This window comes from Eleutherodactylus coqui, chromosome 7, assembly GCF_035609145.1.
Source record: "Eleutherodactylus coqui strain aEleCoq1 chromosome 7, aEleCoq1.hap1, whole genome shotgun sequence".
NCBI lineage: Eukaryota > Metazoa > Chordata > Amphibia > Anura > Eleutherodactylidae > Eleutherodactylus > Eleutherodactylus coqui.
Window position 1 is genome coordinate 180,094,491 of NC_089843.1, and position 16,006 is coordinate 180,110,496.

Sequence of the window (16,006 nt, forward strand, 5' to 3'; positions counted from 1 at the left end):
GGTAAAGATTGTAGGTTGGGTGGCACGGACTCCGGCACTTTATGGTCGCTGCTGCAATTATTTTCTGTTTGTGTGCGGTTTAACTTTTTGCAAAGCTTTATATTAGCTGATAATGTCTTTCACAGTCAATGAAAATGAGTCTCTCAGTACTGCGAGCAGCCGGCTGGGCTTGTTAGTCCACGGCGTGCCGATTAATGGGGCATCATTTATGCTAAAGTGACTTGATGTTGACTCTCTTGAATGACATGCAGTTGGTAGTGTTTGTCCGGGTCCTCCTGATTTAAGTGGCATCAAATACTTCAGCGATGTAAATACTTCAAGTATCTTGTATGTAGCCTTGTCCTTCTAGTCGTTGCGGCTGAAACCGTTGTCATTTAGTTAGAAGTGGCTCTAGAATATTATGCTACTTGGATAAATACATAGGTTACACGTTTGTCAAAACCAAAATTGTGATATTAGCCCCCAACGCTACAGGATGTACAGTTGCGTCCTGCAGGTTTGGGGTATTCATTGCGGGTGGATCCCGCTCCATACAATGCGGGTGCCGGCCTTTTCTTACAGCAGACACGCCCGCAACAGCTCCCATAAGTAGCGCTGCTGACCGTAGCTGTTAACTCTAAATCCTGCCATCATTCCTGATAGCGGCATTTAAAGGGGTTGTCTCGCGAAAGCAAGTGGGGTTAAGCACTTCTGTATGGCCATATTAATGCACTTTGTAATATACATCGTGCATTAAATATGAGCCATACAGAAGTTATTCACTTACCTTCCCTGTGCTGGCGTTCCCGTCTCCATGGCTCCGTCTAACTTCAGCGTCTAATTTCCCGATTAGACGCGCTTGCGCAGAAGGGTCTTCTGCCTTCAGCTCGGTCTGGCACGAGCGGCGTTCTGGCTCCGCCCCTTCTACGCGTCATCGCGTAGCTCCGCCCCGTCACGTGTGCCGATTCCAGCCAATCAGGAGGCTGGAATCGGCACACGGGCGGGGCTACGCGATGACGCGTAGAAAAGGGCGGAGCCAGAATGCCGCTGCTGCCGGACAGACCCGAAGGCAGAAGACTCTTCTGCACAATCGCGTCTAATCGGGCGATTAAACGCTAAAGTTAGACGGAGCCATAGAGACGGGGTCGCCAGCGCAGGGAAGGTAAGTGAATAACTTTTGTATGGCTCATATTTAATGCACGATGTATATTACAAAGTGCATTAATATGGCCATACAGAAGTGCTTAACCCCACTTGCTTTCGCGAGACAACCAGTTTAAATGTCCAAAACGATGTTTGGGGATCCCGACTGCTCCCCCGCAATAAGATAGCAAGTTGCCATGGCAGCTGGCGGCCTTCTGAAAGGTACCAGGGCCACCATTGCAGGTTTGATGGCCTGTCAGATCACGGTATAATGTATTTCTATGGCATTCCATCATACTGCAGGAGCGATCAAAGCATTGCAAGTTCTTGTTCCCTACGGGGACTTAAAAAACCTACGGACCAATGTCCATGGGCAAAATGGAATTACTAAAACCGCGCAGGTCTCCTGCACGCGTGATTAGCGCCCAGCAGGTAATTAAGTACCTGCAGATGTTCTTTTTCCCTTGCGCACGGATCGCACCTTCGGGAAAGCGCCCACCACATGCTCTCTATCGTTTGGTTTTCCTGCACGGACAGCTCCCTCAACTTCCATGGAAGCCTTCTGGTCCCATGGCACACACAGCTGTCACTGCGTCCATGCCACGGGAAAACCAGGAGTTCAAAAAAAAAAGTGTGCATGGCACATGCACGCAGCATGCTCCTGGCGTACCGAGCACATCCGCCGTGCAGAAAAAAGATCAGGCCGCAACAGAGGGGAGACCCGCAGTATTCGGAGAGGTAAGTAAATCTATTTTCCTGGCCTCGTGTCTGCAGCAAAGGAGGGACTCGCTGCAGGATTCTCTATGGAGAATCCGTGTGGGCCCGAATCTTCTCGTGGACATGGGGCCTAAGAATTAGTTTAAGATAGATGTAGATATAGATATATATAGATAGAGATAGATGTATAATAAAAAAAAAACATTAAAAACATATTTGGTATCGCTGCGTCCGTAAAAGTCTGATCAAAGTACCGCATTATTTTCCCGGCCTGGCTGTGTCCTTAAGGGGTTAATAAAGGGAATTAACTGGAACGCATGAATGTGCTGCATATAGTTTGCTGCAAGGGTTGAAATAATGTGCGTTTTTATACTTCTATCCTAAAATTAAAAAAACAAACTGCTGATTTTGTCTTTTGACCGTAAGTAATTGACTTCGGCCTAGTGCCCACGGCCTTGAAGGATTCCGCAGCGCAGTCTGTCACGGCGCCCCCCCCCCCAGAGACCCCATAATCTCCTTGCGATCCGCTGCCTGATGTCCCGCATCCCGTGCCAGCGCGCATGCGCAGTACAGCGCACGATGCGCCATATGATGCAGGCGTTGGTGGGTAGGGAAGCATTTTCACGCTATCTACCGCTGTGCTACAGTGAAAGATGGCGTGACGGACGGCTTCCATTGACTGCAATAGAAGCCGTACGCCCGCAGAAAATGGAACATGCCACGGGTGATTTCACGGGGTGGAATTCCGCACCGTGAGCATTGCGCTATTAGGTTGAATAGAATCTAATAGCTGCGGAGCAATGCTGCGGAAATCCACCTGTGGGAATTAGGCCTTAAACCTTCCTGCGAAGATATTCCACATCACTTAGAAGTACCAATTCTTGCAGATGGTACTAATGTGAATAGGCTGCAATGTCAGAATGTGGCGAGGAAGACTAATGAATTTCACTGGACTTAACCAAGAAATCAAGAAGTGTCTGCCCCATCACTACTGTATGCTTTAGTGGTCTAATAGTTTACCATTGCCATAGAATGTTCGCCAAGCAATTCGCTCGCTTTCAATTATCAATCCAACCCCTTGGTTTAGCTACAAATTCTTCTATAGGGTGGGGGAAATTAAAACCCATCCAGCATCCATGCTGGGGAAGCCGCTTTCTTGCTCTGTTCGAGGGGCAGGAAAGGGTAATCTCCGCAGCCGACCGGCTCTGTCTCTGACTATAATGGGGTCCGCCTAGCTAGCCTGCTTTTGGACAGAAAAAAAGCGCTGCATTGTCAGCCGCATCCTCATGTGTGCTTTCCCCAACCCCCTTCCTGGATAGATTTACACACTCCTATTGGGGCTAGTCCAGTAACGTAGACTTTAGAAACTCGTAGGCTCCTATTAGAAATACTTCATATCTGTATATCAATTGGGATTTATACTTTTTGCAGGTGGAATCTTTCATTTTGGACCAAGATGACTTGGAGAACCCTATGCTGGAGACGGCATCCAAGCTCCTCCTATCGGGCACAGCGGATGGGACAGATTTAAGGACAGTTGACCCTGAGACGCAGGCTCGGCTGGAGGCGCTCCTAGAGGCTGCAGGTACGATCAGCAGAAAACTACACCATTATAACTCTTTAATTCTTTACATGTTTGAGCTGTACTCTTAAAGTGCAGTGTAACACTGCATATGTTTGTACAGTTTGTGGCTTCTAATGGGACTTCACAGGGATGCTAAAGGGGGGGCTGAGAGGTTTTATGTGTGATTGCAGAGGACGGGACGCTCTAATGCTGTCAGACCTACAGGGATGACTTCTTGTGTTGGAATGGGCATTTAGAAACTGCCTTTCACACATTACATTTTTGAATTGATAAAATATGGCCACCATATAAAGAAGCCCTGTGTAAACGCAGTTTGCTTTATTTTTTTCCCCCCTTTCTTTTTGTCTCACAATTGAACATCATATTGCTCTTAGATCACACAAAACATACATTTTTCGTGCAAAATTGATGTATGTAGGTATTGCAGTTATATACTGTGTGCGCAGCCCCCGCTGGTCTTTTGGTTACGTAGTTACTTGGGTCGCGAGAACACAGGTCCATTAAGCAGAACACTTTGGGATCCATTAAAAGGGTTGGTAGACAAGCATCTTGTGCTTTCTGAAATGTTCACATAGTAATGCAGCAGCCCAGGTTGGTACTGCAGGCACAGCTCCCATTTATTTCAATGCAATAACAACATTGGCCACTGAAATACAGATGGCGCTATCTGCTTCCAGTGCCATCCGCACTTACAGCAGGCCCAGTGATCAGCTGATCAATGCAGATCCCTGTCAATCAACTGTGGATGACCTATGCTGAGAACAGATCAGTAGAAAAGTCCCAGAAATAAACCTTTTGATATGTACGGATTATCAGAACTTCCCATATAATTATCAGTATATATTTAGGAATTGCTGTGGGTGCATTTGGCCTTGCATAAAATAAAATGTGCTAGTATGCTTCTAGGCCGAGATGAGTTGTGCTATGTCCATTGTTTGGCTCATCATATGAGCCTAATACTGAAAATAACTGAAGTTCCAACATATGTCTGTCAGGAAAGTACTTTATGGGGTCCGTTGGGTGTCCGCCATGCTTTCGTCATTTTTTCATAAATCTTTCGTAAACAAAATGCTGTGCTATTTTGTCCAGGATTTTGTGCCAGATCGCTGCAGATGGGAACAAAGACTTATTAAGGCCCTTCTATAGGGAACGATTATCATTCCAAACATCATTCAAACGAGCAAAAATGCGGCCAGCAATCGAACGCCGAATGATAAGTTAGGGTTTTGTTAATCTTTGTTTTTCTGCCTGCATAAAACTAATCATTGGCTCAAAAACCAGTCGGCCAGTTTAAATATTGATAAATATTAAAACCTGCCTGTATAAGCAGGCTGCCCGAGCGAACGAGTGATATTCACTCGTTCAAGCGATATATCATTTGGTGTAAAAGATTAGCTTGTTTAGCCAGAAAAAAGGTGAATCAAAGAAACGGCCCAGCAGTACATAGTACAGGTACTATTGTATCTTGTCACCACTGGAGGTAGTGGTGGAGACCAGATTGACAGGCCGATGACTCCCCCTGTTCCTGATTGGCTGCACGGCTTGCTCCTCTTCCTCCGCTTCACAGATCCTGGCGCTCACCACTCCGGTCTCCGCTGACAGTGGCCCGCTGCCTTTCACCCAAGCCGCAGATGTGAGTGTGCCGCTGCCATCTGCTGCTGCAGCGGAGCTGCTCCTGCCTCACATTTGACTGGAGCCGCTGACTGTGCCCTCCCAGCAGCGATGCTGTGACTGCATCTCCCCTTACCATCTCTCCTTATTTGCTCTCCCACCTCTGCTCCCCTTACCTGCCCTGTTATCACTATCCTGTTTCTGGGCGTCAGTCTTCCACCTGCGCTCCATTTACTAGCTCCGCTGTCAGTCTCCCCGGCCGCAGTCTCCCACCTCTGCTAACCTTACCAGCCACCCCCCCTGTCACTGTCGTCCTGGCGGCAGTCTCTCACATCCGCTCCCAGTTATTGTCCGGGGAGATGGAAGAGGGACGCCTACTCCGGGGACAGTGATAGCAGCAGCATCTGTATGAATGTTGCCTGGGCTGGAGGGTTAGGGATTGCTTTCCTGTTGGGCTTCAACTGTTACCTCTAAATGCTTCCACGGTACAGCTGTAACATGGAAGCATTTAAAGCTCATAATGTAAGCCTAACAGAAAAACCAACCCTAAAACGACAAGCCAGGCAAAAATCACTTCAGATGCTGCTAGGACCTTCTGCAATTCTGCCAATCGGGAGCTAGGGGTGTGACTGGGGCGTTCCTCCATGCAAGCCCTGTCAAACTCCTAGCTTCCTGTGGTGACAAGGTACAATAATGCCTGTAGTCAATTCCAAAGTTTCACTGTAATTCTAAAAAATCTTTTTCAATATAGAAGTCTAAATCGCATTTCTTTCACCGGTAAATACCCGTGTCCTTTGCACATTGTTTCATTGTCACACATTGCAATATGCGGTGAATGGAGTCAAGGAAAGGATATGGACTTCCACTGATCCATTCACATTGGCGTATAAACACTGTATGGGGATACGCATTAGAAAGTACATTGTATATGGGCGGTGATTTCATATGACACACACTATGAAGCGGAGCAGGGAATTAAAAAATAAGTCAAACTTAATCAAGTGCGCTTTTTCCCTACGCAGTCATGAGCATAAAGGCTTAAAGCTGCATATGGGCTTTTTTTATGGAAGGACAGGTAGTTTTTACTGGTATCTTTTTGGATGACTGGTGGCTTTATAATCAGTGTTTCTGTGTTTCTTGGTTTGTTGGCCTCTTTTCTTCCTTTAAGCAGTCATTGTGCAGTAGAAGTGATGTTACCTTCATTCTGCAGCTCAATGTGGTTACAGCCATACCAAATGTAGACCACCTGCACGGATTCATAGAAAATAGCCTATTTGGATTATTGGATTCCTCATAGATGTATGCTTTTAGAATACCTTCTAATATTTTTGTACCCCACAAGCTTGCCGGGCAGTAGTTACCCTGTTCCAGCTTTTTACCCTTGCTACATTTTGCTACGGCCGCCCTCCAGTCCCGTGGCACTGATCCAGAAACGAGACAGTCTAATGCTGCATTTAGACAATGCAAGAATCCTTCAGTTTAAAGGTGAGCTAACGACTGCACAGAATCCCACGGGACGTCCAGTTTCAGTCGTCAGCTCGGGCACTTCTTGTGCAGTTTGATCACTGATCGTTCAGTGCAAAGGAATGTAAAACACTGAACCAGAAGCCCCCCCGAGAAACAGCCGATTCTCAAGCATAATCATGCAGCCCAAGTGTGGGCGAGTTGGTGACGACGTCAGCAGATCACTCACCCGGGCAAATGGAAGTTGAGATTTTGGTTGTGCCTTAAAGGGTCTTGAGATGAGTGAGATGGTATCCATTACGAGGGTCTGTTCCCTTGTGGAGCATCCACCTCGTAGGTCCAGTGCTGGTGCGATGACGCTCCTAGTAGCAGACTAGCTGGCCTGTGTGATTGCAGCAGGCGCTGCATTGTCCATGCATAATAGGAACGCCGGCACTGGATACATGAGGGGGACAGCAGGCAGTGTCCCCGTAACACATACGGAACTGCTGTCATTCAATTGCTCATAGTGAACTCAAAAATTGCTATGTTTTCTGATCTAACAGAAATGATGTTCAATTGTTGGACAAACCCTTTAAGCCCAATTCAGTGTGTTCAGTTTGTTTTTTTTGGAAAAATACCAGCATGTTTCTTTGCTTCACTCCGCTGGCTAATGCAGTTGTTGCTAGTTTCCCTGATACACCGTAAGTTTACATAGTTGGCTAGTTTTATCTTTTAGGCTTGTGGTGGTCTCCACTGTTGTAGATACAGCTACTTCCACTTACAAGTCTCGTCGCCCCCCACGTAAAAGCAGCAGCGTTGGAAACCTGTTAGGATTCCAAGCCTTCCATGAAAGAATAAGGTCAGATTCACATGATACATATTTGCACTGTGTTTCTGCAGAATGGACGTTTGCATATTTGCGTGAGCAAGTGTGCGTTTACTGTAGTTTTTGTGCACGCAAAAAAAAAAAAACGAGCAAACCCAACGAATCTCTTGGCCATTAAAATGGCCAACTAGTTTAATGAGTTCAATGTTTTCTTCCCCTATGCAGATGCACAGGAAAATAGAGCAGGCTGCGTGTTTATGTAATGCACATGCAAAATACATGCATGTGAACGAACTCGTTAACAGAGAGATACATGTCCGCTTAGTTTTGACGCCAGAGAGGTTGATTATTGTCATCCTTCTAAGGTAAAATCTATGGTGGAACTGGCTATAACGAGCAGTGAAGATCTGGCAGAACGCTGCTTTAGTACGTCCCCTTTGTTAGGATACTTTCAAGGTTTGTTTTTAGTTTTTTTTTAGGCACGATTTTTGTGTAAGTACAAAAATGTAAGGGTGCCGTGTGTAGGAGCCCATAAAGGGAGTTGTAGGAAGAAGGGTCTTTAGCGCCGGCACTTGATATGTTTGTGGCTTTAAAACTGGGACATCACTTTCTGTGCATGATTTGGGGAAATAGTTAAAGGGTAACCTGTCGCCAGGAGCATGCTGCACTATCTACGGGCAGCATGAGCCCAGGATAGATCTGCCCATCCAGCCCATAGATGTGTTTTGGTCTGGAACACTGCTGCTTGTCAGAAAATACATACTAACTTGCAGCTGGGCTCTCCTTGCCGGTATAAAGAGTGATTGCCCGCTCTTATGTACAATCAGGGAGAGGATCTGTCAATCTTGAAGGAGGAGCCCGACATGGCCCGCCTCTTGACTCCAATCTGCCATTCAGAATAGAACATACTTGAGCTGAATGGGCATGTCCGTCCTAGCTTTCGCAGCGTTGAGCCTGCTGACAGGGTCACTTTAATGACATTAAATGTTTTGTACCTTTCCAAAAGATACTTGGACTTTGCATTGGCCTGCTACGGCCTTTTCTTCCCGACGGTGATCTGAACCCATTTTATTTACGATTATAGGGGAATTGGCCACTATGGACTGTTAGATAGCTTTATTATACCTCAGATGGCTTACCAGGAGTTCATACACTAGTTAATGTTTTATACGTGGAAGTCGCTGTAAGACGTGAGTCGCTCTGTAACACAATAGAAGCAATGTATAGTTACAATCTGTTTTATTACCTCTTCACTCAATTTGGCCAGATCTAAATGTTTTCTAAAGTCTTCACCCCATGCACACGGTCTGCCTTCACACGGGCCGTATTGCTGCAAGGTTTCCACAGGAGGTGCAAGGTTTTGTGGCAAGGTTTACAGGCCTTCTGCTGTAGAAAATCTGCCCCAATGTCACTACGTGAAGACTCCCTAATGCAGTCATATGATGTGCGGTTGTGGGGTGTCCCACCCACCTCACCTCCAAGCAGGTTTTTGTGGCAAAAAAAAAATTTAATTGCGCCAAAAACGTCAAACGTAGCGCACCAGGTGACCTCATCCTTTAAGCTCGCAATTATTCTGTTAGGGATGTATGTGACAACAAGCTTGGCAATGCTCATCACTGACGGCCTATAGAACTGTGAATGCAGGATGTACCTCTGACTATATACCCGATAAGTAATGTATCTACAAAGCCACTCAATGTATTGCGCAGATTTAAATGCAAATTAGATTTATTTTGCTTAAAATGAGCCTGTCTTGTCTTTTTTTTCCTTTTAATTTTACCAACTCTCTTTTAAAGGGAATCTGTCGGCATCTTCTTGCAGCACCGAGTGCAGCATAAGTTAGTGGTTTACAGTGGTGTGTGCAGTAGTTGGGGAGAAAGGTTCATAGTGACAGACATGGAGAACTACAGGAAGTAGTCCCTGATGATCATAATATCCTTGCACTCTATTCACAGTAATAGGCAACCAGCTGTCAAGTGACTGGAGGGCGGGCTGGGTGCAGCTAGCCTGCAGCTCATGAATATAGAGGACTACTTTTTTTAGTAGTCCTGTCTGGCTGCTATTAATAAAATACAGGTTTCTCCCATACTACTTCACAGATGCATACAGCAGCCATAATGGATGTAATCGGTGTGCCTGTCCCTTTTTTTGTGCTGGTCTAAGGGGTGTGAAAAGATGGGAGACAGATTCTCTTGCCATGAAAGTAGTCCTTTTTCGTTAGCAGTCTTGTTGCCTCTGTGTGCCAAGCAGATGTCTCTACAGCATGTTAAAACATTAATTTTAATAGCAGGCAGTAAGCTTTGAGCTCAGCTGTTAGTTTTGCATGACTGAATTAACAGTAGGCCTATTTTTGTTTGGTTTCTTACATTTACCTACTAACTGGCTTGGCGACTTGTGCTAACAAGGAATTGGTAAATTATCCACTGCTGATGGTAAAGCGTTCGCAGATCCCGAGGTGCTTCGCAGATTGACGTCCTCGGTCAGCTGTGCGTTGGATGAAGCTGCTGCTGCACTTACAAGAATGAGAGCTGAGAGCACCTCAAATGCAGGGCAGACGGACAAGTGAGTATGTCTTGTACACCCTTACACCTGCTGCTTAGGACTACTTCTAGAAACATGTTGTGCCAAGATATCTTCTAGGATAGGAGGGAACTTTCTGATGGGGTTCTGACTGCTGGGACCCCCACCAGTCCTTCGGCTTCTCACACAGGCCTTTTTTTTTCATCCTCTGCAATGATGGGGTGCTTTAAACGCTGTTCTAAAGTGCCTGTGTAAGAGTAGCCTTAGGAGAAAATCGTGCAAGAGATGTGCGATACGGGACGCACAACCATGAACCCCATCCTTTTGAATGGGGTCATATAATTGAGCGATTTATTTATTCCTCCACACATTGCTGGAAAAATTGTGGCATGTCTTTTCTTTGAGGCGTTCCAAAGGAATGCCCATTGTTGTCAATGTGGCCAGCAAAAGCTTTGCACTGCCTGCGAGGTACACACGAGTGCGATACGCGGTTTCTCATTGAAAACCGAGCCGCATCGGAGGATCGCCACTTCCCTGAAGTGACACGAGGCGTTCTTGACACAAACTCCTCGCACCTGCGTTGAAATTGTATGTTCCTGAGCGTGATATTTGGCCGAGTTTCACCGCCGATGTGTCTCTCAACCGGGTGAAATTAGCTTTAGAGTGGGAGCCCCAAAGATTTTTACATAAATGTAGCGACCGTCACACATGCAAGCTGCCACACCATTATTTTCAGTGGAAGCACTAGAACTTGCAGAGCCTTGAACTGTCTGGTGCTCCCATTGAAATAAATGGAATGGCTATGTGCATGGATCACTGCTCCATTCTTGTGCCTGTGAAGTGATTTAATAGAATGCCTGCAGAAATACAACGTACTGCAATACTGAATCACTTCTGCATGTTGTATTAAAGGGGTTGTCCCGCGGCAGCAAGTGGGGGTATACACTTCTGTATGGCCATATTAATGCACTTTGTAATGTACATTGTGCATTAATTATGAGCCATACAGAAGTTATCAAAAGTTTTATACTTACCTGCTCCGTTGCTGGCGTCCTCGTCTCCATGGTGCCGACTAATTTTCGGCCTCCGATGGCCAAATTAGCCGCGCTTGCGCAGTCCGGGTCTTCTTCTTTTATGAATGGGATCGCTCGTGCAGGATGCCGGCTCCGTGTAGCTCCGCCCCGTCACGTGCCGATTCCAGCCAATCAGGAGGCTGGAATCGGCAATGGACCGCACAGAAGAGCTGCGGTCCACGGAGGGAGCAGACCCCGGCGGCCATCTTCAGCAGGTGAGTATGAAGACGCCGGACCGCCGGGATTCAGGTAAGCGCTGTGCTGTTTGTTTTTTTAACCCCTGCATCGGGGCTGTCTCGCGCCGAACGGGGGGGGGGGAGGGGGGTTAAAAAATAAAAAAAAAAACCGTTTCGGCGCGGGACAACCCCTTTAATGATCACTAGTTCCAAGTCTCCTATGAGGACCCGAGTGACAAAGGCCAATCAGCAGGTATAGTGCATTAGTAGACAAAGGCACTTTTACACGGGACGATTATCTTTCGTGGTTGTCCAAAACCCCACTCTCCTGCGGTTTTTGAACAATAGTCATCCCATGTAAATGCATGCAGAGACTGAGCGAGAGCCGTCCAGTTTTTTAGTTTCAGCATACTTGAAAACCGAACCCTACATCGTTCAGCGTAAGCAGCAGCCGTTCAGTTCTAAACAACTGCTGATTATAGTGAAGGGGGGAGCGGGAAGAGAACTCTCCCGCAAGCCGCCCGCCTCCCTGCTGGCTGCACTGTGTGAGATCCACTGATACTTGTTTCTGTGTAACTACACAGGAGCTAGTATACACGGGGATGAGTGTTGGGCATAGTTTGCCTGAAAGCTTGTCACATGTAGATGGACCTTAATGCTAGCAATGCATTGTGGGGATTGGATGGTTTGAAGGCTTTGCCGCCTTGAATGCTTAAAAAAACAGGACCCAGAATGGAGGGATAGCAGAGAAGAACTGCAGGTAACAAACCCCTTAGGCTAGGGTCACACAGGGCGGATTTGTTGCGGTTTTGCTGCGGTTTTTCCGTTGCGGTTTTGACGCAGAAGAACTGCTTCTGCGGCAAAACCGCTTCAAAGGTTAATTTGGGCTTGCGGATTTTGCTGCGGATTTTCGTGCAGAAAAATCCGCAAGCGTTTTTTTCCGCAGCGCTTTTTTACTTTTGTCGCGTATTTGGTGCGGTTTTGGCTGCGTCCATAGAGGTCTATGAACAAAAAAGCGCTGCGGAAACGACCAAAGAATGAACATGCTGCATCTTTTAAAACCGCGACGCAGTTGCATTTCCGCACTACGGCTGTGCGGAAAAAATCCGTCCTGTGAGAACAGCTTTTTGGCAAATCTCATTTGTGCTGCATTGTACTGCAAACGCAGCGGTTTTGCCGCAGTGCGGATATGCAACGGCAATCTGTGGCAAAACCGCGGCGAATCCGCCCTGTGTGACCCCAGCCTTACTGTTCTTTGCCAGGACAGAATTTTGTCCTGAAACCGGAGGATCACTTTATTAAGGCTCATTTACACGCAAAGAAAATCTTTCAAACTATTGAAAGATTGACAGTACTAGCGATCGTTTTGTGTAAACTGCTAATGGACACTAATGTCTATTAGCAGTTTATTACCTTCAATTATATGTAAATGAACCTCCATCAGCTGTTTGCAAATCCCCAGCATGTGGTCTGAACTTTGCACTCAGCTGCTTTGTCTTCACACAGGCTGCCACAGGTTGTCAGCTGAATACAAGGGGGGTCCCTGCTATCTCTCAGGCTGAATGATTGATTGATTTTATGCTCACCTAAAAATCATTGTTCAGCCTAAGAGTGAAAGATAAAAGCGTTTACACACGATTATTGCTCAAAAGCCATCATTTGAATGTGTTTTGAGTAATAAGTGTGGCTTTAGGCAGAATTGTTTGTTAACCTTGGAGTCCTTGACTAGGTTCCAGGCTGCCATGACACTTGAACGGAAGCTCCTCTACACCTCTGAGGCTGCCAGGAGCAGGCATAAAGAAGCGAATGTAGCGGAGGGCGCACAGTGCTTGGGTGAACGCTGCAGCCCCACCATTCTAGCAAGCAAAGGGCGTCTCAGCAGCTGGACCCCGGCTAATCAAAACTTTTAAAATGTGTCTGACATGTCAAAAGTACCTGCACTTTCAGAAAACTTTTTTTTAAAGGTGAATTGTGGGGAAGCCATTAGCCCTCATGTCCACTAGCTAAATGGAATTGCGGATTCCGCAGCGGATTTCTGCCGTGGAATCCGCAGCGGAATCCGCAGGGGATTTTGCCCATAGGGAATCATTGGCCATCCGTGGTCCATTAAATTGATTTTTGCACCCGCGGATGGCATTTTAAAAGAATTGCGTTTTTCACACGCGGGAGAAAAAACGCGGCATGCTCCATTCTGCCGCAGATCAGCAACATTGCTATCACATTGATGGCAATGTGTGCGGATATCTGCATGCAAAAAAAATACCGTTTAAAGCAAATCAGCCGCGGAAATCCACAGCAGATTCTGCGCGGATTGTATTTTTCAAGTGGACATGAGGCCTTAAGGTTTTTGCCCATTGAGCTAAAACTTCCCTTGGTACTGTACGTGATTTTATTATTATTAAAGTAGGAGCAGCCTTTTGCATTTTCATCTTATAAATATGAAATCACTCAGTTTTAGGCGTTTGCAGATGTCCATTTTTCTCTTTGCATCATGGGTAGATGTTTAATCCATAATTCTCTTGCTTTGACAGCCGCAGTTTGGCAGAAGCTTGCTCTGAAGGAGATGTAAATGCTGTGAGGAAGTTGCTGATTGAAGGCCGCAGTGTTAACGAGCACACGGAGGAAGGGGAGTCCCTCCTTTGCCTTGCCTGTTCTGCTGGATATTATGAACTTGCACAGGTTAGAACATTTGCATGTTTTCCTTATGCAACACAAAGACATCATTATCGTTTACAATCTGGATACAAAACAAAAAGTTCTAGTCTTTAGACATGTTTGTGTAGAATAGTCTGCATTACCACCAGTGAGCTCTGCAGGCAAAACGGTGAAAGGTCAAAATTAAACGGTTATAATTGAAATTTTCTACTTTGCTATATCAGTTTTCTGAAATTGAAAATGTCATATTTTTCTTACTTCTGCGCTAAAAACATATCTTTGTTAACCTTCACAAGATGAAAGTTGTATCCACTATTCATTTATGAAATGGAATATCCAAAGACTCGCTGACTGCAGACTACTTTGGAAAGCTGTCGTTAAGCAGCACCCTGCACTTTATAGTTATTGAAAATGCTATAAATGAAATCCTTAAACTTTCTTTTTTTTTTCTCCCCACCCCCCCTTTCTCCTCTTAAGGTTCTTTTGGCTATGCATGCTAATGTTGAAGATCGGGGTATAAAAGGAGACATTACGCCTTTAATGGCTGCTGCTAATGGGGGACATGTTGAAATTGTGAAGCTGCTCCTAGCTCATGATGCTGATGTGAACTCCCAGTCATCCACAGGTTGCCTTTTTTTCCCCCATATATATCTCTTTAGCTGTAAACATGATATATCATTTAGAAGTAGTATTGCCCTCCTGCAGCGCTGCAATCCACTTGTTCTTTTTTCCCCCCCAGGAAACACAGCACTTACCTATGCATGTGCTGGCGGCTATGTAGATGTTGTAAAGGTGCTGCTGGAATCGGGTGCTAGCATTGAGGACCACAACGAAAATGGTCACACTCCTCTTATGGAGGCAGGGAGTGCAGGGCATGTGGAAGTGGCCAGAATCCTCCTGGAGAACGGAGCTGGAATTAATACTCATTCCAATGAATTTAAAGAGAGTGCACTTACTTTGGCTTGCTATAAAGGTAATTATTGCAGTATGTAGAAATCTATTCCCATATAATTGCCTTCATGTGAGACTGTTTTATTCCAGCTAGACAGAATCTAAGCATTGTAAATTGCGCATACTTTTTTTTTTTTTTAAACTCCTAGTATTGTAGCTTGAGCTTGGGCTTAACTGTAGCGGATGCGGTTGCACCCGGGCCCAGGATCCTTAGGGGGCCCATAAGGCCACTTTTATCCATATAGGGAGCCCAATACTATGAATAAAGCATTATAGTTGGGGGTCCTGTTATAGATTTAGCATGGGGGCCCAGAAGCTTAAAGTTACACCTCTGAGCTGCACACTTACTATGCATCCTTTTTATGTTATGTACATAATGTCATGTATTTTGTCTTATTTCTAATAGGACATTTAGAAATGGTGAGGTTTTTGTTGGAGGCTGGAGCCGACCAAGAACATAAAACGGATGAGATGCACACTGCCTTAATGGAAGCTTGCATGGTAAGCAAACCTTTTAAACATTGGTCAGATTCAGCAGCTTGGCCATATTATAACTTTTTTTCTTATTTTTTTTAATTTTTTTTCTCTCCCTTCAATAATCTTTGTCGCATATATAGGACGGCCATGTAGAGGTGGCTAGACTGCTGCTAGATAGTGGAGCCCAGGTGAATATGCCAGCTGATTCGTTTGAGTCTCCACTGACTCTTGCAGCTTGTGGTGGCCATGTAGAGCTCGCCGCTTTACTCATAGAGCGGGGTGCCAATCTAGAGGAGGTAAATGATGAAGGCTACACACCTCTCATGGAAGCTGCACGGGAAGGACATGAAGAAATGGTTGCATTATTACTTGGGCAGGGTAAGTATTCTTGTGTAACTTAATTTTGTTTTTTGCTATGGTGGATGTTCAGAATTGCCGTGGTAGAATTATCTTTTTCTTTCAGAAAAGTCATTGTTTAGTTTTTTTTCCTGTTTTCAATTTTCTACTGCTGCAAATCCCAGCCCATCCATGAGTCTGAACTAACAGGTCCTAATCATATGGATAGGGTGCTTTACATGGACCAACAGTCGCCTGAGTAATCGCTTAAAAGGGCGATTATGGGCAACTTTTGTCGTGTAAACAAGGGACTTGATAGGGCAAGTGAAGCAGAATCGCTCACTGGTCAGAGTCACTTGGTTTTATGCATGCCTTAAAACCAAATGACTGTTGGGCCATGTAAACAGGCAGTCCATCTATGAATGACTACCTGTTTGCTTGGAATGGATGCATGTGGCCGGAACAGATCTCTGCATTCACAGCCTCCATTTAGTGAGTGATCATCACTGCT

General features: G+C 45.6%; 1 protein-coding gene across 6 annotated transcripts in view; it reads left to right on the plus strand.

The window, feature by feature from the left end:
• ANKRD17 (ankyrin repeat domain 17) overlaps nucleotides 1-16,006 on the plus strand; it is a 118,905-nt gene that overhangs the window by 45,783 nt on the left and 57,116 nt on the right. For 5 of the 6 annotated variants that reach the window (XM_066574051.1, XM_066574052.1, XM_066574055.1 and 2 more), the window contains exons 2-8: nucleotides 3,271-3,424; nucleotides 9,713-9,869; nucleotides 13,608-13,755; nucleotides 14,209-14,356; nucleotides 14,471-14,704; nucleotides 15,089-15,183; nucleotides 15,300-15,537. In XM_066574051.1, the coding sequence (XP_066430148.1) occupies nucleotides 3,271-3,424; nucleotides 9,713-9,869; nucleotides 13,608-13,755; nucleotides 14,209-14,356; nucleotides 14,471-14,704; nucleotides 15,089-15,183; nucleotides 15,300-15,537 (1,174 nt within the window). The remainder of the gene's footprint in view (nucleotides 1-3,270; nucleotides 3,425-9,712; nucleotides 9,870-13,607; nucleotides 13,756-14,208; nucleotides 14,357-14,470; nucleotides 14,705-15,088; nucleotides 15,184-15,299; nucleotides 15,538-16,006) is intronic. The other variant, XM_066574053.1, reaches the window with a different exon arrangement.